This window comes from Urtica dioica, chromosome 12 (genome assembly GCF_054948205.1).
Source record: "Urtica dioica subsp. dioica isolate 48M chromosome 12, U.dioica_male_clone48M_v1_H2, whole genome shotgun sequence".
NCBI classification, from domain to species: domain Eukaryota; kingdom Viridiplantae; phylum Streptophyta; class Magnoliopsida; order Rosales; family Urticaceae; genus Urtica; species Urtica dioica.
This window is the reverse complement of record NC_142767.1, coordinates 17,400,765-17,425,172: the sequence shown is the minus strand read 5'-3', so window position 1 is coordinate 17,425,172 and position 24,408 is coordinate 17,400,765. Positions and strand designations below refer to the sequence as shown.

At 37.0% G+C, this 24,408-nt stretch overlaps 4 protein-coding genes and 2 pseudogenes across 6 annotated transcripts; 2 read left to right on the top strand and 4 right to left on the bottom strand.

The window, feature by feature from the left end:
- Nucleotides 1–2,968: 2,968 nt before the first annotated feature.
- On the bottom strand, nt 2,969–3,508 carry LOC149379720 (putative aminotransferase ACS12 pseudogene; annotated as a pseudogene).
- Nucleotides 3,509–9,239: 5,731 nt separating this feature from the next.
- LOC149379719 (AP-2 complex subunit alpha-2-like) lies at nt 9,240–12,974 on the bottom strand (annotated as a pseudogene). The gene is made up of 11 exons (XR_016294176.1): nt 12,867–12,974; nt 12,651–12,771; nt 12,443–12,517; nt 12,067–12,305; nt 11,621–11,701; nt 11,267–11,431; nt 11,098–11,183; nt 10,886–11,011; nt 10,639–10,719; nt 10,482–10,553; nt 9,240–10,295 (listed from the first exon to the last, which is right to left on the bottom strand). The product of XR_016294176.1 is annotated as an AP-2 complex subunit alpha-2-like (transcript).
- Nucleotides 12,975–14,157: 1,183 nt separating this feature from the next.
- LOC149379718 (uncharacterized) lies at nt 14,158–15,181 on the top strand. The gene is made up of 3 exons (XM_089603071.1): nt 14,158–14,667; nt 14,799–14,868; nt 14,959–15,181. Exons 1-3 carry the CDS (start codon nt 14,350–14,352, stop codon nt 15,027–15,029), a joined length of 459 nt encoding a protein of 152 aa, XP_089459197.1. The 5' UTR covers nt 14,158–14,349; the 3' UTR covers nt 15,030–15,181.
- A 57-nt stretch (nt 15,182–15,238) lies between these two features.
- Nucleotides 15,239–17,416, bottom strand: CAN (Ca-2+ dependent nuclease). The gene is made up of 9 exons (XM_089603070.1): nt 17,065–17,416; nt 16,896–16,951; nt 16,679–16,793; nt 16,462–16,581; nt 16,183–16,370; nt 16,041–16,100; nt 15,803–15,962; nt 15,627–15,695; nt 15,239–15,539 (listed from the first exon to the last, which is right to left on the bottom strand). The coding sequence occupies exons 1-9, from the start codon at nt 17,215–17,217 to the stop codon at nt 15,441–15,443; spliced, it is 1,020 nt and encodes a 339-aa protein (XP_089459196.1). The 5' UTR covers nt 17,218–17,416; the 3' UTR covers nt 15,239–15,440.
- A 3,909-nt stretch (nt 17,417–21,325) lies between these two features.
- Nucleotides 21,326–22,091, top strand: LOC149379716 (Heavy metal transport/detoxification superfamily protein). The gene is made up of 3 exons (XM_089603704.1): nt 21,326–21,470; nt 21,598–21,673; nt 21,808–22,091. Exons 1-3 carry the CDS (start codon nt 21,462–21,464, stop codon nt 21,969–21,971), a joined length of 249 nt encoding a protein of 82 aa, XP_089459830.1. The 5' UTR covers nt 21,326–21,461; the 3' UTR covers nt 21,972–22,091.
- Nucleotides 22,092–22,157: 66 nt separating this feature from the next.
- On the bottom strand, nt 22,158–23,098 carry LOC149379715 (protein EARLY RESPONSIVE TO DEHYDRATION 15-like). 2 transcript variants are annotated; one of them, XM_089603703.1, is made up of 3 exons: nt 22,955–23,098; nt 22,606–22,878; nt 22,158–22,500 (listed from the first exon to the last, which is right to left on the bottom strand). In XM_089603703.1, exons 2-3 carry the CDS (start codon nt 22,874–22,876, stop codon nt 22,337–22,339), a joined length of 435 nt encoding a protein of 144 aa, XP_089459829.1. In that variant the 5' UTR covers nt 22,877–22,878; nt 22,955–23,098; the 3' UTR covers nt 22,158–22,336. The 2 variants fall into 2 exon arrangements, with proteins under 2 accessions (XP_089459829.1, XP_089459828.1); XM_089603702.1 differs by having other exon boundaries at nt 22,158–22,503; nt 22,955–23,096.
- Between the last annotated feature and the right edge of the window lie 1,310 nt (nt 23,099–24,408).

Sequence of the window (24,408 nt, the reverse complement as noted above, 5' to 3'; positions counted from 1 at the left end):
GTTGTTATATGTACTGTGCTAACGGCTTTATTGACACACAGACACAAAGAAAAGAAAGAGAGAGAGAGAGAGAGAATTGATTTAGAGTTTGAGCGAGAGAGTTGGGGAAACAATTCTTGGGTAGTTCATCTTCTTCTCCATCTCTGTTCTTAGGTTGGGAGGTCTCGGATTGTGAGATCACCCGGGAGAGTGTTTGTAACGGGTTTAATCATAGTGCACCGAATTCCGAGAGGGGAATTCCGGGGAGTAGGTCGTTTTGACCGAACCTGTAAACAATCTGCTGTGTTCTTGTGTGCTTGTGCGTCTGAGTTTTTCGTTTAAAGAGGAAGAATAACATAACAGAGTCACAGAGCTGTTTTCTAATCAGTTCTATCAGGCATATTTACCAATCTAGTTACAATGATTAAAGAAACGAAAAAAACTCACTGCCAGTAATTTGAACTCCCGGATGCCAGAAAAAAGTTGGATCCAGAAAAAAGTTGGTCCAAATCCACGTATCCTCCTTCGGTTCCGGTCTCGGCTTGACTCGGAGAATTTTCTCTCCAAAATGGGGCTTAAATATCTGTTGCACTTTGCTTACTTCGATGAACAATTTCTTTACTGAGCCACTGATGAACATCCTATCTCTGTTGAGAGTAGACTCAATGCTCGGGATCCAATTTCCATCCCACAAATCAACAAGTTCTCATCACCGCCGAGCCATGTCGAAGTAAAATGTCCGTCGACACGATTGCTCGCCACACCATCGAACCACTTAATTTATCCTTCGGGAAAGGGCCAAATTTATTGACTTCATATTTGGTGCTAAGTACCGACTACTCACACGAGAACCCGCCCACCAAAAACTAGACCCCCGTGTCATTTACTTCAGCAAGTTATTGTTCAGTGATTGGCGAGCTATCTCTTCGTAAATCTCGATTGCCTTCTGATATCTGCATATCACAGGCCAGAAATGTTCATGGGTGTTTGAAGACGTTATTAGCAACATGAAAGCACACCAATAATAAACCTTTAGAATGCGTTTAGTCATCTTGCTTTATACAAAAAAAAATGTATCAAGAGAAAAAGATGTAAATAACATGTCAAGGTTTTGTAACAACTTTCTTTCTATTTTAATCTTCTGCGCCACTTGTCTTGGGAAAAGTTAAACTTCTGTCTAGTCTAGACCAGCGTTGAGCTTTTACGTTGAGATTTTGGAGCTAAATATACATATAAATACCCTCATTTGAGAGTGGAAAAACTAGCGAATCAAATCAAATAATAAAATAGTTTTGGTTATGTTTGATTTGATTCCGTAGCATGTAACTTTGTTTATTACTACCAAAAAGATATGAGATCAGAGAGCAGGTAAGCCTAATCACATCATGTGTGGAGAAGTTAAAACAAACAAACTCATGAAGTCATACCAGCTTATCTTCTTCATTATATACAAGAAAATAGGACAGCATTAAGTCCAAAGTAAAAGAAATGGAAGCAATCCAAACATCCAATATTCAGCCAGGAAGCACATTCTTATGGGAAGCATGGCCTGGAATACCCAAAAGAGACTGGAAACCAGACCCTTTATATTTTTCTTCTTCATCTTCGTCTTCGGTTCAGGAGTCCCACCAGTGAAGCTCATCGCTTTGGTCCCTTTCCTATCAGAAGAAAAGCCCGGGTAGCCATTGCCGTCGTAAGACCTAGTTATGTACAAGTACATTTTGGGAGATTTCGACAACGAAAACATCGACTACCTTGACGATGATGGCGACGAAGATCCAGAGATTTCAATTTTGGCTCCCCAAACAAAAGGCGGTTCCTTTCGCTCCTCGGAAACTTCCTAGTCTCGTCGCTGGAGATTTTCCGCTGTTCCGCGGCAGATATGGAATTGGAATCGGAAACCGGGAGCGGTAATACGAGCAGGTATTTGACCGGGCATTCGGTTGTCTTTACTGGAATGCCTATTCCCTTTGCTTCCGCCGAATTCCGGGTTTCTCGGGAAAGCCATTGGGTGCTAGGACGACGATGATCTGCATAAATCGCCGCTGAGTTCTGATATCGGAAAATCGATCTCGAGAGCAACGGGAGCGTCGCGCCAAGGAGGCTGTCGACTCTGGGAGAGCTCATCATGATGAACTGACAGAGACGTTGCCGGAGAAAGGGCAATTGCATCACAGCATACAATTTCTCGATGGTACTAATTAATAACTTATTGATTCTACTTCTGCTTCATTTTATTACCTGAAACAATAAATCAGTGAAGTTCAATATTCGGTTGCTTATGACATAAGTAATGAAATCGGGATGATAAAAAAATTAACGATATTAGGTGAGTATTAACACTTGCCTGGATGATCATGGCAGGAATTGAGCAAGTCCGGAGTTTTAGGTTGCTGCGGCTTTGGAAACGGTGGTAATCTAAAGCAATTGCTGCGTTAAAACTGGCGTGGCATAAACAGAAGCATCAAATTGAATTGTTCCTTGCAAGTGGGGCTACATTGAAATAAACTAAAGTTCTTTGGAATGATTGCTAAACAAGTCTGTTTTTCCTTCTACTTTTACAAGGACGTGTGTCCATTAATATAGAAAATGTTAATCTATTTTCTAGTTTTGAAGAGGGTGTGAAATAGTGAAATCAAAATTCAAATCTTTTGTTCTTTTGGTACATTTCTTTTCTTCCAAGTCGAGTAAGCATGACAGGACTGAACAATAAAAAAAAAAAAAAAAAAAAAAAAACACTTCCAAAAAATAAAAACTTTTATAAACAAAAGTATCAAAAAGCTGGAATGAGACAGAACTTGCAAAATGCTAATTCGTAAAAAACATGTATAGTCTAAGAAACGTTATTCCGATCTTCAACTGCGCGGCTGACTGGTTTTCGCAACTCTTCTGACACGATCCAACATGAGAGGAATAACATCTCGGTTCATCATAGCGAAGCAACAACTGAACCAACCGGGCTCTATGCTGTGGCAAGCCGAGCCAGGAGTCACATTGATCTCAACCTCTTCTTGGTGATCTCCAAGTACTCGTCAATGAATCTCGTGCCCGAGAGCACCGAGATCATAAGCCTCTGAAGCGGACCCGAAACGAAACAGAATCTGGTCAGCTTTTTCGCTGCCTCCAAAACACCCTCGGTGTATGAATAAATTACGCCGACTTTGAATCCCGGAATGGACAGGTCTTTCGAGAGCCCGTACACATTGTGAGCCCTGTTCTTGTCGAAACTCTCTGTCTCGATTACTTCGGCGATGCTCGTGAGATCCTTGCCCCTGTGTACGGAACCCGCTAATATCTCGCCGCAGATTACTTGAATTTTCTTCTCCTGGGCAAACTCTAGAACGCTGAACAGAGTTTCTCGGGAAAATATATTACCGACTGGATTTGCAGGATTGGATATGAGTAGCACGCAGAGTTTCACACTGCGTTTCCTTGCTTGGTTATAAGCTGTTCGAGGGTCGTATTATTCAAAGCGAAGTTGTCGGTGCTGCGACAATGTACCAGGATTAACTCCCCTCATGTTCTCCATCTAACATCGCCGTAACTGAGCCAAAGAGAAACTGATGAAATCCTATTAATGGCAGAGATGGATTAGTTTGACTGGTTTGAGACATAGGATTGGCATTTGATTTTGCAAAAGGAAAGCATTTCTCATTGAAGATTACATCTCTGGCAATAAACAATCTTCCTTTTTCACTTAGACATTTGAATCCTTTGTGTTTTAGACTGTAGCCTAGAAAGGTGCATGGTGAGGATCTAAAGTCTAGCTTATGTTTATTATAAGGTCTCAGATAGGGAAAGCATAAGCAGCCAAAGGTTTTGAGGGTTGAATAGTCAGGATGTTTGTTGTATAGTGTGTACAGAGGTGTTTTGAAATCCAAGACTACAGTGGGCAGTCTATTTATGAGATACACAGCAGTCCTATAGGCTTCATCCCAGAATTTTAAGGGCATGGAGGCTTGGGCAAGAATGGTTAAACCACAGTCAACAATATGTATTTTGTTTTCTTTCAAACTTTCCATTCTGTTCATGAATGTGTGGGCAAGGATGTTGGTGATGGATTCCTTGTGAGTTAAGGTACTTAGTGTAGGCTCTATATTCCCCACCCCAGTCAGTTTGTAGGGTTTTGATTTTGTGCCCAAGTTGAAGTTCTGCTTGTGTTTTGAACAGGATGAAAGTATCTAAAGCTTCAGATTTTTGTTTGATCATGTAAACCCAGGTGTATCTAGAGAACCTGTCTATGAAATGTATGTAATATATGTACCCACTACTTGAAGGCATAGGTGAGGGTCCCCAAATATCCGAGTAAATCATTTCAAGAGGAGTAGTGTGTTTGGTACTAGAATTTGGAAAAAGGAGATTTATGCAATTTACCAAGATTACAGGACTTCAGGACCTTCTTCACAACAGTTTCAGAAAGATGTCCTAGTCTATTGTGCCATAACAAAAAATCTCTAGAACTAGACTCATTACTACTAGTAGTTGAGGATAAGAGACATGATACATGTGACAGTTGAGACTTGTTCTGTGAGACTTGACATTGATGTGAGGCTCTTTGTGGTCTTCTAGCTGAGGCAGGAAGGGTCATTTGAGAGGAGTCAAACACGTATAGCCCTGCCTTAACAGTCCCCTTCATTAAAGTAGCTTTGTTGGTGAGATCCTTGACAACACAAAATGAGGGGTGAAATTCAAAGAACACTTGATTATCTTTGGCAAACTGAGATACTGATAATATATTTTTAGTTATCTTAGGCACATGTAGGAGTTTTTAAAGATCAGTGTTTTAGATGCAACATAGGGTGAGTTAAAGTATGAATTTCCAATATGAGAAATGCACAAACCCTTACCATCTTCCATGTGGACTTGATCCTGGCCGTAGAATTCTGATTTGTTGTTGAAGTTGCTTGAATCTGCAGTGAGATGGTTTGTAGCTCCTGAGTCCGGGTACCATTCTGATCCCGAGTTGCAAGTTGTCCACATTGCTTCTCCATTGTCAGGTGTAGCCATCATAGCATACATCTGATCTTCATCGTGTGAGTCAGCTTTAAGTCCTGTTGGAGAGGAGATTGCAGCCAGATTGCCTTGCGCTCTGTTTGGTTGCAGTTGAGCTGGTCCTGTGAAGCTGTGATCAAATCTGTAAAAGCATTACATTATTGTGTGACCAAGCTTTCCACACAGTTATCTTGGATCCTTGATTCTTGAATCCTTCTCTACCCCGGCCTCGAGCTTGAGAATTCCTGTTGAAGTTGTTGTTGTTGTTGTTGACAAATCTTGATGGTCCTTGGCTGTAGTTGTTGTGATTCACTGATTGGCCTGGGCTTGGATTTCTTCTTCTCTTGTTGTTGTAGCTTTGCCTCCCTGAGAAGGTAAGATTGGCCATGGGATTGTCTATAGACAATTGATCCAGAGTAAGATCAGCACTCCTGTTGCGACTCCGAATGTGTGCTTCTTGAGCCAGAAGAAGAGATTCAATCTCATCCACTGAGTATAGATCGAGTCTTGAATTCACAGCCACCATGAAACTATTTTCAGCGTGTTTCCAATGCGTCAATGACAATAAGAGAAACTATTTTTGACAACTGAAGAGGATAATTGAAATTTTGAGGTGTTATAGACCAAAGAAAAATTCAAGTTATGGAAAGGAAAAGAAATACCCACGATTGAGCGTCGGGCCATTGAAAGCCGAATTTGACGAGGTGATGCTAGACTAAACTTGTCGTATATATAAAATTATCTAAAACCTTAAACCAAACTATAAAACAACATGTTGCAGCTGCTCAAGATCAGGCTTCCTTAAAAAATGAAGACGAGCTTTTTTACAATGATTAAAAAAAAACTTCAGCAGCGTGGTGACTTGCTGCCTGAGTGAGAAGGCCTCAAAACTGACCTTGCTTCAGAGATTTTAGCCGGAAAATGGAAAGTGTCGCCGCTTCGTCGTACTCTTCGCAAGCCATTTCCAATTGCTGAACTCTAAAGCTCTCTTCATTCCCGTTTCTAGGCCTCCCCTTTTCTCTCATCCTCACTTTCACGTACTCGTGCACCGTTCAATCAATTATTTTCTATCGACATATTACTGTCCATACATGATTATCTACCTTTTTTCATCACATCGCCGCTTCATCTCCTGGAACAGAACACCATTATACAATGAGTACATAAACAACATAAAGAAGATAAATTAAGATGTTTGATTCAACACAAACGACAAAGACCTCGAATGTGTGAAGTTCGTTAAGAAGAAACTTTGAAGGCACTGTGATCGTCAGAGAAATATTGGAACGCTGAAACCATGGGAAAAAAAATTAAGAATGCATATTAACTAAGCTTATCAGAAAAACCAATCAGAAAGAATTTAGAAGAAAAAAAATCACGAGAATAGTTACATAGTCGACGACAAGCTTTGGGATTTTGTATGGCACTTTCCCGAGCATGAAATGTACTCTGACTGAACCACAAGAAGACAACACACAACCCACATTAATACGATATATCAATGATGAAGAGTGACATTACCGCTGTCTTCATCGTCGTTCAGCGCGATTTTCTCAAGACAAGCACCCAATTCACGTAACAACTCGGAGTACTCTGCAAGATTTTGATGAATAGAACCCATAAATAACCAACAAAAAAAACGTGATGGTAAAAGATATTTCATGAGTTGGAAAAGAAATGTATCATATGAGCTATTCAGTCGCAGCGACTGCAGAGAGTAAGCTATCATAGCAGTCTCTCATATCCTCCAAATCCTTCATTAGTACGCAAAAAATCAAACAGATTAACACTCACTTGAAAACTACACACATATAAAATTTGGAAAAATGGGTCAATCTACCTACGCCTAAAGCTTCAATCTTTATGATCTGATTGAAATTTCTTTATTCAGTTATTTCATCGAACACATGGTGGACGAAATATACCTTTGAAAGAAAGATTCACAATCTTGTATTTTGCGGGAAGTAACGCAATCGTTCTGTTCATAATCATCTTTTTCTTTTCCTTGATTTGGGATCAAAACCTGCACACTAAATCGAATCTATATACCGATTAAAAAAACAAAATACCAATTAACATAGATTACATGGACACGAAAATAATGATGATATTTTAGGCACCTTCTATATATTCTCGTGTTTTTAAAATATCACAAGATTCATAAGATATGACTCAGTATCAGCAACAAATATTCACAATAATCACAAAAACATTCAGCTTCACAATTAATAGAATGAACTGAAAATATAGATAAATGGAACTAATGAAGATAAGCGTGATCTTGAACAAGAACTCCTCTTGCTCTGACTCGTCTTCTCCTCCTCCTCGGCCCATCTGCGTTAAAAGAATTGATTAACTAATAAAGTATGCATAGTGACCGCTTTACTTTATTATTATCCAGCGTAATAAGATTTAAAGCCTACAAATTTGGTTTCCTTTTTGAAGCAAAAAAAATCGGAGTAGGATTGATTTCTACTTTCCATAAACAAATCCGACTTTCCTTTTATATTTCACGTAAGCCAAAATCACAGCACATGGCTATATATAGAGTCGCATAACCTGCAATACACTACACAAGTCTCATATCACGATTCTCGCCTTTAGTCTTTATTCGATGTTTCCCAGCATGGAATTCCAAGGAATCCCCTCAAGAAAACCGAGAATGAGAGTCTCTGCTACCATGCAATACCCTGAGTTCGACGAATCTCTCAGCTTCTATGATCCACCCAATATCGACCGGTACGGCTACGGCGACGAATTTGATGCACCGGACAACATCGACGACGACTTGATGGAGGTCGAGGAAGAGCGCGAGAAAGATCTCGACGGTGCTGACGTGGAGGAACGCGCCGAGAATGTGGAAGAAGGAGAGGAACGGGAAGTTGAGTCCGGGCCTGGTCGGAAACGACAGTGTCGTTGCTGGCCCAAGCAACCTTAGGTTTTTTATGTGGAAACAAGTTTTTTACATGACTCATCAAACATTGGATGAACATGCAGTTTAACAATGCAGTTTATGTTTTTATTATTATATATATATAATTTTTTTTTTTTATTCTTCCATTTATGTATTTTTTATTTATTTGGATCTTGTTGGATTAATCAAGATATGTAAGATAGATAAATAGTATTTGAGCTGTAATTAAGATGCACCCCATGTTCTATAATTTGAATTTTATATCAAGGATCGAAGCATACCGCACAACTTTTCCATTTGACAAAAACGCATTCCATAATATAAAAACAATAAGAATAGATGTTAAAAGTTTGGAAATAATGTCATAATTTGCTATACATATTAATTAACATTAACATGGAATAATAACAGCAAAAAATAGATATAATTTTATATACTTTATTTCTCCGAGTACATATAATTATTTTGAGTTACAATCGCTCTAATAACAAGAGATATTAACATAGAAGAATTAAGTAATGAGACGGTTGAACTTGTGTTTAACCATTCAGATCTAAAGTGCTTATGAGTAGGGGTTGAGATACACGCATATGTGAACTAGGATTCACATCTGCCTCAACGAATTTAATCATTATGAGTTCACAAGTCTACCAATTCTAAGTTAATATGCCAATGCCAAGAGGGTGAGATCTGTGGCAGCCACGACATTGCTGCATATTCACCTTTGTTACTTAATTGTAGAAGACTTGAGAGTCTCGAAGAAAATGTTATTAGGTCTACACTTTACCTGACTTGTCGAACAGTTGCTCCTTTTCTTCCATGGTCGTAGAAGCATGTGAAAATTCCTTTATCATAGGCAAGTTTCCATATCACACCATGACCACCGGGCTTGCATACAGGTGAAAAAGGTTTGCTAACAATCCATTCTCCTTCTTCTGCGCTAACAGTTGGTACAAGGGGCTGGAAATTCACATAAATACGAATGTACAAAACCATCGAGCCAAATTTAATATACCTCTTCAATTGGAGGTAAGAATAGAGCATATATACTCGAGAACAATTCAAATAAAAATAATAACAAAAACCTGTTCAAAAAGTTGAAATCTTGATTGACCTCTTCCAAACCATTCATGCCTTTCACAAAGAGAAGTAACATGTTTGTGGTTGTTCTTTGCAGAGCTCGTCATAATTGCAACAGGGGTGATACACAGTTTTCCATAAAGCTTGAAGTACAAGAATTCTCTAGCCTTTCACAAAGAGCAGTAACATGTTTGTAGCTTGTAATGATTTTGTTACGCATATGTTTAAAATTACCCTTTTTTTTGCAACTCCTAGGTTGAACTAACACCTTCTGTTGTCCTAATTTACATACTTATGTTATTAGTCAAAGTTGAAACGAATTATTCAAACTCAGAGTCAGAACTCCCAAATAAAAAAGCTAAAATTTAAAAAATAATAATTAGATTATATACTATATACAAAACGTTGGGATTATCCGACACATTCCGAGGCAAAAATGTTATTGAAGAAGATGAGGGTTCAATTTATTGAGCACAACAAAAAATGAAAAGAGAAAAAAAAAACAAAATATGAATTTGCAGTATCTCGCCATCGGAGAGGGAGGCCGGAGGTGAAACCATGAATAATTGCCGAGTAGAAAAGAAACGAACTTGAATTCTACAAAAACAAAATTCAGAAATACCCAAAAACCTCGATTAGGTGAGAGAGACTGAGAGACAAACTTAACGTTTTGAACAGCCATATCAAAAGAACCAATGAATGTCACACTCTGTAAATGTCAATGAATGTCGAATAACGCTTGCCATCCTGAACGGCCAAAACATGCGACGTTTCATTCACTTCCACGAGCAGATTTTAAAGTACACGAAATAATAGGTTCATTTTCATCAAATAATATGTTTTAAGATAAGATAATGACATGTCCCATACGCTAAAAACGATTAGGAATAGTCTATGAATAGTAACTAATTCATTGTGACTTATTATATTACTAGTCTGAAACACGTGTTTCGCACGTGATGGTTGTAGTTGTAATCAGTAAATAATTATAATATGTATGATTTAATTTACCAAGTTTTTTTCAAAGCATGAGGTTATAAATGAATATTAAGATATCAAATATTTCAATCATACATAATAAGTGCAAACATTTCAAGTAAATATATAGTCAATGGCATACTTTAAAATAAGAAAAATTGACATAAGTATATAAAAGGCCAAAAGTTTGGTGTTTTGATAGACAAAAAAAAGGAAAAATTAACAAATCAAAAAGTTTAAAAGTCACTTAAGAAACATGTTTTTACTCAAATTTTTTGCCTGGGCAGGTGGCGGCGCTCACGGGCCCGACGGTGGCATTATCACTAATTGCTCCTTGATGAACTCCTTCAACCTACATTTAACATCCCATGAATTTTGCTTTAGGGTTGTTCTATTACCACCCCCACAATAATAGGTGCCTATCATACATATTAGAGGAAATTTATGCAGATAGATATTAGTATAGGGTTGTCAAACACAGAAACAATATGCTTCACCTTTAGAGCTAATAAATGGACAGTTTTAATTCTATGCTTACCAAGCAGAGCATGCCCGGTGTACTTTCCGAGTAAAATGTGGTGCTTGCGACAATATTATTTGGATTCAGATCCTGAACAAGAGACCCAATGTGAGTAAGCCTCTTAGACAGCACGGCTTGAAAAATCGCAACAAAAAATGGTGAAGAGTAGACTTACAAGCCCTGGACAAACTATTAACCTCAAATTGTTTAATAGATTAGTCATTTCTGGAAGTGATAGTGGTTTTACACCCCTAATCTGCACAAGTGAAGTGATCGCGAAATGTATCAAAAATCAAATGCAGTAATAAAACAAAATAATATGACTAAGTTACTCTTTTTATTAAAAATTCAATTCTCCGGTAACAGAGCATATATGTATACTTAGGACAAAAGGTCTCAGGCCATCGTATGCGGACTCATACCACTTCTTGGAGCTTCAAAGGTGGTCCTGAGACCAATCTCCATTGGGGAAAGAACTCTTCCGCGGATACAGTAATGGGATGAAGAAATTTGTTCAAGACTGCTGGGAGGCGAAGCTTCACATTGACCTGCAGAAGCAGATAATGAGACATTTTCAATTTACAAAACATCAGCTCTCCGAGATGGAAACTACAAGCAGAGAATTTAAAATTACCATTTTGGTTCCAACATGTAAGAGAAGTCGAGAACTGCCACATCCCTGCTTGGACGTAGATTCGTAACTTCAAGTGGACATTGCACCTATAAATCAAGAGATATATACAAGATCACGATCTATATGTGCATTGTATACCAGATTACCACAACATACAAATTGTGTTTACCTGTGCCCTGGGAGGAATAGTTTCCGGTACTAAAGATAGCTCAACCTTCAAATGTGACGGAGGCAAAATTACGGCATGAACTGAGTCGAGTGGAGAAATATTTTTGTTTCCCAAGAAAAGAATAAGGCGTCCATGATGCATTCGCCAATATGCTTTTATGCCAATCTAGAATACCACAAGAAGACAATATTTATGGTAAAAAGCGTCGCTCCGTGGCTCAATTAAAAGAGAGAAATTTAGAAGTTGAATTTTACGATGCCCAACGAATACAGATAAATTCATCAACCAAAAACGCAACACCTGTCTGATGAGAGAAAAAAAAATATACAGAAAATGGAAGTACAATTGATGGACCTGGATATACGGATCCTCGTAAAGAACGCCACTATCCTTCAAGCACAAAGCATAAAATCTTTCTGCAGTATTTCCTATCGGCTGCAAATGAGATCAAAACATTAGCGAACAGACAATTGATCAAAATTTACATCTTGTGATAAAAGCATGTATATCAATCTGATGAATTTCCGACTACAACAGAAGCTCTCTCATAACACATAATGGGCAGTCTGTTGTGAATACCAGAAATATAAATGTGTGAAGCAACGGAGTGGAAGCACATAAATATAACAACGCGGCAAGGAAATTTAGATGTTCGGCTATATACAAAACAAGAGTCGAGAACAATCAACCAGTCCTTGTAAATTCAAAGGGTCAGTATGTGGAGCACCTTCCAATTCCACCAACACCTTCAAACGCTAAGAAGCGAGTATAAATGGTCAAGATAGAGGCCGAGAAAGTACTTGCACATAATTATGTGGCTCGTCAACAGTCACTATGGCCGCTGTATCTGCTGCATGATCTCCTTCCAATCCCGGGACTACATTATGGTGAGACTGTACATCACTACTTGGAGGCCTTCAATAGCCAGAGGACCCAATAGATCACCAAGAAGATCATCTGAAGGTGGTTGTGGTTGTGGGTCAACTTTACTCAAAGCCCCATTTTCCTGGGTCAATTCTCGATCGGATGAATTGACATCCTGTTATGAAAGAAAGAAAGAGCACATTAAATTCCATCCTTTCAACGTAATTCTACATATGAGGAGGAGATAATGTCACTCCTCCTAATTATACAGCAACATATAATCAAGAAAATAACATAGAAAACAGAACTAACCTCATCGTACAACTCAAACCTGATTAAGAAAGCAGTATCAATTTCAGTGTCTTCAGCCTTTTTAATCAAAGATGACTGATTCAAATGAAAATATATTATTAAGTGAGAATAATTCCGGAGACGACTTTGATCGATACTTATATTGTACAAAATGAAGCTATAAAATCACAAGTAAGCTAATTAAGAACTGGACGAAGACAACTCAAACCTGTCGCTCAGGGAACTTGGGCATTTCAGCCAAGATATCCATCAGCACAGCACCTTTCCTACTCAAGGCAAAATACTCCGCCGCTCGTTGCTGTATTTCAACATCAATGCAGCTGTCATATCTAAGAGAGAGAAAATGTTTGTTATGTAATGGAACCTTTAGAAAAAGTAAATTAAACTCCTGAGATAAACAAATATATAAGAATATGAATCTCACTTGTTGAATATCAACCATATCTGATTATGCAGTTCGGCATCTGGAGGCTGTGTGTGCATCAAGATCTTAGCATATGTGGAAAGAAGAAATAAAATTGTAGAGGTTATGCAAAATAATAAAAGTGGATCAACATATAATACTTGAACTACGATACAGTCGGCGCGAGGAAGCGTAGAAGGGCTTACGATACACAGAAGGAAGCTTCTCGTGTATAATGCTAAATAAATCTTTTGGGCCACATCCAGGACGTCTCGCCAATAAGTGCCCGAATTCTCCAATGAGATAAGCACTTACCTGTCATGTGCACATTCAAAGCCCGGTTAAAACTTGACTCATTCAGATTTAGATACATGTCAACATCAAAATAAATCATGCACTTCATGGAAATATAAGTAATCACCACATAGAACCACCTAAGTAGAGCTTAGGTTCTGTTTTCAAGCATGCGCTGACTATCAATATATATATATATATATATATATATATCGAGCAAGTTAGGTTTTCGGGAATTATAGGGTTAGCTGAGTTTTTTGGGGGCAGAGAGAGAGCGGGCTTCTGGTCAGAGAGCGTTAATTTTCGGGGAAGATATTGAGACTAAGAAAACGGAGAGACAGAGAGAGAGAGATTAATGACGTGTAAGTGACGTGAGTTAGGATTGGTTAAAAACAAGATGAATAGTCTATTCATAGTAATTATATTATATAGATATATATATATATATATCTCATTTTAAATAAAATTAGATGAATTTATTTTTATTTTAAATGAAAGTATAAACAATTAAAAGAAACTTTAATGAAACTATACACAGTTCAAAATATTCTAATAAGTAATATAAAGAAAAAATTCACGGATCAAGCCACTTAAAAACGTGACTACCCTTATCACAAATAGTCTAAATGCATATATAATATATATTTATCGTAGTCTTCTAGAAATTACCCGATAAAAAATCGTCGTGAGGGCTTATGTAAAATTTACATGTTATTTTTGTGATTTGTGCGCCAATATAAATCTTTCCTCTCCTATATAATAATAATGTGTTTGATAATTGATTAGGTAATGATATGAGATGGGGACGAATGATTTTTCTTCTTCTTAAAGAAGTAAGTATGAATTATGAAGTTGCCAAAAAAAAATGATACAAAGCCTATACGGTATATATTTTATGGGAAATGATTTTTGTCCCGTGAAGTGGGGAACGATCCACTCGTGAGTTGACACGTGTCAACTTACGAGTGGATCGTTCCCACTCGTGAATCGGGACAAATAGCATAACTCATATTTTATAGGTACAGGCTATACCTATAAAAATATATAATAAAAAAAGTTAAAGTTTTGGGATTTTTCGGTTAGCCGAAGAGGATAAACAAAACCAGAAGGAACCAAAAAAATCCAAAATCTTCCGAGCAAAAAAAAAAACCCAAAATCGGATTAGTAAAAACAAAACCTCAAATTCCGGGAACCGAATCGACGGTGCTTTATGGGAAAGTCTCTTCCTTCGTCGTCCAGATTCCAAGAACTCGCCAGAATCGTCTCGTCGCTTGACAAACCCCGACAGCCTAGCCTAGTTAACCCAAATCCCGTTCGAGCGAATTACGGTCAACGCAAGGCCAACTCGGAGATGGACCGGGTTGACCCGGATCGAACTCGACAGCCTCTATCGCTGGTCGTCGCGGATTGCGCTAAGCGATGGTTTCACGACACTCTCAAGGAGGCCAAAGCCGGCGATACTTCCATGCAAGTCCTTGTCGGTCAAATGTACTATAATGGCTATGGCGTTCCCAAAGACCCAAACAAGGTTTTATGTCTTTACGGCAAAATTGTTTCAGTTTTGGTGAAGTTGTTATTGAATATGAATTCTTACACTTTTAATTTGGCTGATTTGAAGAGATTTAAAGCGTTATCTGTTTTCTTTTTCTGCCATTAAAGGGACGTGCTTGGATTAGTAAAGCTTCGAAGAGTCGAGCTTCGGTTTGGAGGGTTGGAGATAAACAACCAGGTTCTCTCTCTCTCTCTCTCTCTCTCTCTCTGTGTTTGTTACTGTGTTGTGTTGTTGTGTTGAATTGTGATCATATTTGATCTTTATTAGGCTACAATGCTAGCGACTCTGATTCAGTTTCAGACGAAGTGAAAGACGCAACAAATACGGTCAGGCAATAGAGTTTATACCCTTTGAATTAGTCTCTTTGTTCTACAAATGTAAAAGGAAAGAGCAATTGTTGAAACTTTTTGCTTTCTTTCTTTCTTCTTTTTCTTTTGTAATGATTCACACCTTTTTATTTTTTTGTATGTGAAGGATTAGCAAATTTGTATGTCAATTAGTACGATAAATATGGTCTGAAGAGTTCATATCATTTATAACAAGTTTTTTTGGGGGTACATTATACATATTGCATACATGTTTCTTAAACTTAAATATTCCTGTTGAATTACAGTTCTGGTGTTTGTTTATTATGTATGGTGTGAATTATACAAGCTCTCAGTATGAACTATCCACTGAATTCGAACTTCGAAGCAGTCATATAAAGAAAAAATTGACTGAAGTATATTATCAGAAATTTCTTCAGCAAATCAACGGCCTTCTCGTTTGTCCTTTCGGTACTCCCACGGCTTCTCGGGGTTCGAGGACGCCCATAACCCTACTCGTTTAGCTCGGGCTGAACTTTCCCACTGACCATAATTTCACAGTGGTTCAAGTTAGGTGGTGAACAAGCTTCTTGATTTTCGAAAAAAAAAATAGAAAAAAAATGCAATTACCTTTGCAAGTTCGGGCCGTTTGTCGTAGGCCGAGTAGTGCCAAGCGAACCCTTTCTTAAGCATGACTTCCTGGTTTGATTACAAATTAGGAAAAGTCATATAAGTTTTTTTTTTATTATTATCTTTTTAATTTTAATTATTATAGCGATGTTGTAGTACTAGTCTAGTAGTAGTACCTGAACGAAGACCCCGTTTGAATATATATCGCCCACACAACGCCCATATCGATCCTGGTCGTAGACGAGGACTCTCAAGCACTGGCCCAAAACGAGCTTGCTGAGCGCTTCCTTTGCTTCTTTTCCGTACGGCATTTTGCTCTCCGGCGAATCGATCCCCCTATAGATAAACATGTCATCGCCAAATCCAACATAAAAAAAAAAAAAAAAAAAAAAACAAGGTTTCTTTTTTCGTTACCTGAGTCGAATCCGATACTTTCGGGCGAGAACATCCTCTCCGTTTTCAACACTTATCACCCTAACAAAAGCATAGGAAACCAATCAGTCCATGACCGAAATTAGTGTTTTATTTTTTTTCGTGCAAAGGATTTTTAACGTACCGATATCCGGATTCCACGATCTGCTTGTGGATCGCGTCTGCAGTGGCGTAGTCCCTCCGAGCCCGCGCTTGAGCTCTCTGGGCATGAGCCACTTGTACCTCTCTGGGCACGGAGGAAGACTCTCTGGGGTCCTCCGTGCTAACATACACCGTTACCGTGTCCCCATCAGCGATCGATTTCGGATCAATCTGATTGGAGGACCCAAAAAAAAAAAAAAAAATCTATAAGCAAGCGCAGATGGACAAAAGGAAAGAAAAAAAATCGGGAAAAGACTTTTACAGGTAATGATCGCAGTTCGAACTTCACGCCCTGAGACAGTGATGGGGCTGGAGGCCCGGTAGGGATAGGGATATCGGGCCGAGAATTAGGGTGAGGGAGTCCATAGAAGACCAAAAGTCCCTGCAAAATTATTTTACAAAAAAAAAAAAAAACATTAACATTATAAATCATTTTTGAAGGACATCTGATGTATTGTTCTCTGTATTATTGTAATTACCTCAACATCTACTTTTTGGTGTCCCTTTAGTGTTTGAACCACAAACCTACCCGTCTCTTCAGGCGTTCTCGGAGGCGGTTTCGCTTCTCTCCATGCCTCACCCAATTTTCTATACCTTCTCACATTTAAATAAAATAAAATAAAAATAAAGCTAAATCTTTTTTCACAAACTCAATAGCTAAGAAGTAAGGTGAGTTTAATTTGCAAAATCTTTTACCAGTTTGCTTGAGCTTTCTTTGACGATGAGACATGTTGGCTTAGTCCATCTGGGACCTTTACAAAAGCATGTCAAATCTTAAGCATCATTTACTAAACTATAAACAGCAGCTTAGTAATTTCAAAATAATAGAAAAATTTAAGATTTGTTTATTTAATGTTTAGCTTACCTGAGAAGTGACCTCGAATTGATAGATGTCGCGAGCGAGGGCCGAGACTCCGGCGGCGGTACCGTGGGGTCCGTAGTAGGCTCCGCCGCCCGTGGCGGAGTCTGCGTGTGGCTTGTAACAATGCTGGTACAGAAATCTCAGGGCATTTCCCATGTCTTAATAATTTAAATTCAGATCACCAAGGAAAGAAAAATTAAAAAGTAATCTGAATATTGAATTGTATTTGGTTTAGGGAAAGAGGAAAAGATCTCTTTCGTTTGTTGCAAAGTCGTTGTTTGATTTGATGATTAACTAACAGCAGCAATAAAAATAAAAGGCCAAACAAAACGTAAAAGAGAATCAGCCTTGGGAATTGGGATTAAGGAAAGAAGGAAAAAATATCAGCCAGTTGAAGGAGAGTTTGAGTACGTGGCTGTTTGTGATTTGATGTGGCTGAGAGCATATAGAGGACACGTTTCTTAGCTGGCGAAATGCGTGATTAATAAACTTCGGATTATACAAAATAAGTCAACGGTTCGAAGCTTCGTTTGTAAGAGAAAGAAAAAAAGTGTAGAGATGGTTGGGAATTAATATAGGAAGAACAACACGGTATTGAGCCCAAAGTTGGCTTTGCTTCGCGACCATGCCAAGCCGTATAATTTTCATTGACACATTTCTACAATAAAATTGTTCCAAGATGCTAATTTTCTAAGTACATACCCTTCTTTTTTTTAAGGGTTTATTAGACATATAATCATATTTACAGTTTTACATTGCTATATAGTTAATGTTTCGTAAATCTTAGATAAATAATCACGTCCATATATTTACATGCATAAATTTATGTAAAAATCTCATTTTTTTTATTACAATAAAAGGGTAAACCAGAAATATCACATCATCTTTATGATTATTTAATATTTACGAAACGTTGGCTATATAGCAATCTCAAACATTTAAGTTGACTAATTATCTAATTTTTTAACTTTTCCGAAATACATTTTTTTTTAATGTTAAAAAAAGTTTAATGAATTTGGAAACAGTGAGGAAAAAAAATCAATTAAAACTGTAAATAACAGGGAATATTCTGAAGAAAAAAAAGTATGCAAAAATTATAAAATAAATGAGTTATTTGAAGAATTAAATATGTCAAGAAGGTAAATGACGCCAGTTCCAAAATTTCCACGCTGCATAATAAGGTACTGAAGATAAATTATTATTAAAAAAAATTATAATATTTTTGTAGGATATGCAATACAATCCATGTTATAACCATTTTCCATCTACTAATTAATTCGCGGAAACTTGATTGTCATTGGAGAACAGAACTTTACGTGAATGATTTAAAAAAAGTAAATAAGAACAAAACCTTACCCGTGATATAATATCATATGTAATGAGAAATTATATAATACTCGGTCCGACCATCAGTAAAGTGTGGTAGTCACTTAGTTTGAGCAAAAATAAAGCAAAAAAATAATAATTGCATTTTGATAACATTGTGAAGAATTTTGTACAGAAAAATTTCATAGAGTGGACTTAATAATTAACAAAATATTGGTTAGATTTGCTATTTTAAAAATATTTAAAATTTGACTTTTGTTTCAAAAGTGGACAAAAATATCTTTTAGACCAAATAATCATTAGTTTTTCTTTTCTTTTTTCTCTAATTTTCACTCTCCCTCCCTCTCACTCAACCAATTTCATGAAGATTTTTTTACAGCTTTGACGTGGGTTTGACGTTCTCGCGTGGATTTGAGCCGGACCCCTGTGGACTGCCAAAAAAAGGTATGAATTTCTTGTTTATTTCGTGTTCCATTACTTAGGTTAAAACGGTATTTTGTCTGCTTTTTTTTATCAAAGATCTAGTTTTACATCGATGGTGTATGATGGCGTACGTGAAGTCTATTTTATGAAATTTCTCTTTGTAAATGTAAGAGCAGAGTAGCAGAAAATCCATTATATTCATTTATTAAAAATAAAATTAAAAAAAAAAAACGTTATCATGTCTGTTCCCGTAGGAAATGCAATATATTCCCTCACAAGTTGCAAATCCAGTTGATCAGCACAAAAATTAATTTTTTCTAATCCAAAATTAATATGTTACTACTAGGGGCCCTAGTTACTACTACTATGTCTCAACTCTCAAGTTATCACTTGTCTATCAAACCGTAACATTATGTATGTGAAAGTGCGGCTACAAATAGAGAGGCCGGACTGAATTTCATAGCTTATAATTGAGTAAAAATAAAAACCTGGATCTTAAATTTATAAACAAATTATAGTTCATAACTTTTAGTTTATTTCAATAATTAAAATTCCATTTTTTCGATTGGGTGTATAGATGTAACAACACAAATGATGATCTCTTTGCGTTTGTTGCAGGTGAAGTAAATAAAAGACCAAGTCAACTTCCTGTACGGAATGATAATTTGGAGTCAATCAACCTCGATTATTGGAGTGTTGAGATGCCTCGACAAAACGAACTTCAAGATAGTTATCAAATGTGTCGCTATAGCGTTAATGCTGTGTTTCAATTTTTTCAAAACGGGATTGCTTGTGAAACACGCAACAGATTTACCTTTAGTTCGATCAACAACCAGCAATGAGTTCTAATCCACCATTATTTACAAATGAGTACAGGACCAAACTCCAATTACAACTTCTTGGGAAATCACCACTTCTAAAATCTAACTTTGAATTCATGAACTTCTTGATTCTTGAAGAGACGAGAGCGTTCTTTCTGTTTTTAATTCACTACTCCTTTACACACGTTACTCTATTTATAATAAATGGAAGAAAGTGTTTACAATGATGATTTGTATCCCAAGCTAACCCGATGATGAAGATCCGACGTTCATCTCGCTGCATTTATGCTAGATTTAGTCTGATCTCACGGCTGTGATTGATCTGACGCTTTTAGAATATAATCATCAGCTCAAAGTGGCCTCGGAGCTCAACATATGCAAAAGAAGTTAGAAGCTCCATATGAGTTCACGGCTAAGTCTTTCTATAGAGATACACTCGGGGACGAAGCCATATATTTTCTTTAAGGAGGGACTAAATTTTCTATTAAAATAATTATAATGTTGCAGATTATATAATTATTTTAAGTTTCTACTTCAAAAAAAAAAAAAAAAAAAAAAAAACTATGACTCAAAATTCTTTTTCTTAGTTGGGGATTGGGGGTCCTTCTGAAGGAGCTAGTTCCCCTTTCTAAAGATAAGCGATTTTATGTAGTTATTTTTCTTAAAATAGTGTGTATATCTAAACAAAACACATAAATGTATCTAAAAGCTTAGGTGGGCGTAATTATTTGTATTTTGTATGGTGCTTACCTATATATTATTTTGTTGCAATGTATATTATCAGTAATAATTTCTTATGATGCAGTTGTATACAACTTTTTATTTAGAAACTCATTTTGGTGACTTGAGCTTATACAAAATTAAGATCAACCGCTAACTAATTTACGTTATACTTCAAATCGAGGGCGCTAAAGCCTCCCCTTGCACACACCACTCGGAGGGAAGTTGCCTCAATCAACGATGTCGATGGTTTCAGACTCAATCTCATAACCACACATTTTCCGATTGCAAATACAATCACTTAATTATTTTTGCATTCACGACGAGATGTGGTTAGCTTCTCTCGTTATCTCCCGGATTTAATGACGCTCACGTAATCATTATGCAAGACTATACAAGGAACATTCTAATGTTGAAAGGGGGTTTCGACTTATTAGACAGCTTTACATTCAAATGTTTTGTATTTTTGATGCTGATGATATAGTGAAATTCGTACGCCAAAGCTCCAAAGGCGAGATATTCATATTTTGAGGCGAGCTTCTATAATTTGTGTTCATTTATTTTCCACACCAGCATATATTATTCTGACGGTTGATTCACGAATTTCCACTGGCAGACACTTTTCATTTCTTAAATGCTAAAGGAAAGCTCTTGGTATATGAAGAGGGACAAAAGACATAAACGCTATATGAAACCATGGAAATAATCCCGTGAAGATAGGATTGCCTTTTGCCATTCCAACGGCTATGAGCTATGTCCAAGTCCTTGTCATTTCCCTCGTGAATTTTTACAGCTATATCCCTCTAAAATACTCTAAAGTCTTTGTTAAAAAGTGGGAGAATATAAAGAGGTATGGACATTAGGAATTCTAAAGCTTCTGCGTCAAGATGACCCGGCAGGGTAATGATTTTTGCCTGCCCGCTTCCACGGAATAAAAAGCTTATAAAGAAAAAGACAAAATAATATAAGATTTTATTTCCATTGCGTAAAGAATCTATTACCTTTTTACCCCACTAACGTTTCAGTATATATGCAAGTTTTGGTTTCACTGGTGGTAGTATAAGAAAGCTGAGAAGAACATTCAGAGAATTCCAATTTAGGAGTTCATCAATGACTAATGTAAGCCACTCAAAAAGCAAAAGAAAAAGAAATCCCAGCTCAATACACAACTATTCTTTTCTTGTGCATATCAGTAACATTAATTCTTTTCTTCTTTTTCTCTTTTTGGTGAAATTGTTGTTTTTAGCTGGTGGAGTTGAAGGTGGGATTACATTGTGAAGATTGCATCAAGAAAATCTTAAAGGCCATCAAGAAAATCGAAGGTAAACCAAATTATAGTACTCATAGACAAATTTTCTGATCTTTTCTTAATTTCTTCTTCTATTTTATAATTATTAATTTTATTTATAATTGTGATTCAGTCCAGTTACTTCAATTTTTTTTTCCACCATGGCAGATATTGAGACATACAACGTCGATACAAAGCTCAACAAAGTAATCGTCACCGGCAATATTACAACCGAACAAGTCATTAAAGCCCTTCAAAAAATTGGAAAATCTGCATCAACTTGGAACAGTCTTGACGAGGAAACGAGCAACTTGGAACAAGTCATTAAATAGCCAATACTAGATCATACACTTGTAATGCGTTCATTGTTCGAATTATTTACAGATCATCAAGTATAGTTATCATGCTCGTGAACTCGTGAATCGTGATTGAACAAATTTCTTTTGGTGTAATTTGGTTTCTTTTTTTCTTTCTAATCTTACTTTATTTATTACTCAAACTACAAAAGAGGAACGACGAAAACAACATAAGCACGGAGATTAGGTTTAAACGAACTAAAAAAAGAGTCGCGACTCTCACAGTCTCACTCTTTCTCTGTACATATAGATTTACAAAAGCAGATTTCTTTCTGAACGATAAAAGACTAGACTGTACTAGACTAGACCTAGACTCATCGAGTTAGTCACACTAACTCGATCTACCTCGGTTGCTGGATCGTCCTCGGACTCATCTTCGTCTTCACGATCTTCGGAGCTTTCTCGATGAACCTCGGCGAATCGGCAAGAACACGGCCTTTCCTCCACTTTTCAGATCCGACACGAACAATCTCCTTCGCATAACCACTCTCTTCTTCTCCTTCTTCTTCTGAAGAGAAAACAAACAGAAACGAAATGAATGAGTTAGATCGGAACAATTCGAAGCAGATCGGATCGGATCGGATCGGATCGGAACGGATCTAGCTCTTACCAGCAGCAAAGTCAACGTCGTCTTCGAAGTCAAGGAGAGAATCGAGGTCCGGGAGGGTAGGATCGTAAAAATCGAGAAAGGAAGGGTCGGTTTGGGGATCGCAGAATCGCTCTTTGAGCCAATAATCGCGGAACCACGGCGATGTCTGGACCAGAGTCCACCACTCGTCGGAGAAATCCTCCACCGTCCGATACGCCAGCGGTACGAACATCGGAGCGTTCGGATTCAGCGTCGACGACGGAAGACTTCCACAAATTACGTCTGTTGCCATTCCTTCAATCGGTGAACGCAAAACATAAGTTCAGTGACTGATATTAAGACAATAAAAAATGAGAAAGATAATAGGAACCTTAAGATGATGACGAAAGAGTTGAGGATAAGACTGATAAATTGATAAAAATATCTTTGCCGATATTGCTATATATATAGCGATGGTAAAAGAGAAATAGACCTCGCTGTAGATTTTATTACGAAAACGCCACTGTCTTGTGATTACAAGAAGACAAACGAGATAAAGAAGAGCTTCAAGGAAAAAAAGCGAACAATCAGTGAAATGTGGGCCATATGATAATTGATTTGCGCTTTTTTAATTTAGATCAAGAGAACCTGGTTTTCCTTTTCTTTGTATTTGTGCACATAGGATTAAATACGATTGATATAGTATGTGTGTATATAAATTATAAAAATAAATATTTGTAATTTATTCTGAATGTTAAATGCTTGTAATTTGGAATGTGGATTGGTAGTGACTGCCACGTTTGGCATTAGTGCGGAGGCAAAAGGTTGGCCCACTTTTCATTTCCTAAGAAGGAGACTTGCTCTCACACGTCTTTGTTCTTATCCGTTATTAGCTTTTTTTTTTTTTTGCTTTAATCTCTTACATTTTAAATTTCCAAGTGAGATGACCAACCAAACTTTTGCAGGTGTGATGTTTGTTGTTATTAGGACCTGGGCCGAGTATTTAATGGGCTCTAAAGTATTGGGTTATTATTATTGGGCTCTCTCTCTCCTTTTTAGTCCATGGATTTCTTTTGTTGACGTGACAGCTCTTGTTAGTGAGGAGGATGGAAATAAAATAAAAAAAGATTTAGACGGATTCATAATTCATCCGGCCAACTAATTTTAATCTTACCTATCATTCTTTCATTTCTACCAAAATACCTAAGAAATTATTTAATTTTTTCTTCTTTCTCCTGTAAGAAAATTCATCCATCCCCTCTTAATCATTCTTACCAAACAAGACCTGAGGGAAACCATTTGGTCTAAGTTATAAATCCCACGTTTAAAACAATATTATTTTTGCAAACTCATAATGGCATCGTTTGGTATAGCTTTGTTTTAAAAAAAAACGCTTTTAGATTCAGTTTTTGGAAAAAACTGTTTTTTTTTTAATTGACAAGTGTTTGGTAATCTGTTTATAAAACAGTTGTTGCTGGTAACAAAAGCTGATTTTGCGTTTGGTAAAATAAATATATTATAGTAAAAAGACTAAAATAGACATAAAATAAATATTTAACAGTGCTATGGATAATCACGTGAGGATATTAAAGTAATTTTATATCAAATACAAAAACGTTTTTTCTAAAAGCTAAGATTCGTAGCTTGTGTGACTCATGTACAATTTTTAAAATCGTTTTTGAAATTTTTTCTAAAAATTGTTTTACCAAACAGTAAGATTGCAGTTTGGTTTTTGTTAACAGCAAAAACAGGCTTAAAAAAGCTGTGCCAAACACGCCCAATATGACGACGGTGATGACTATGGTGTAGTAAGAAGAGGTCTGCAACTATGGTCTTTGGGCGGTG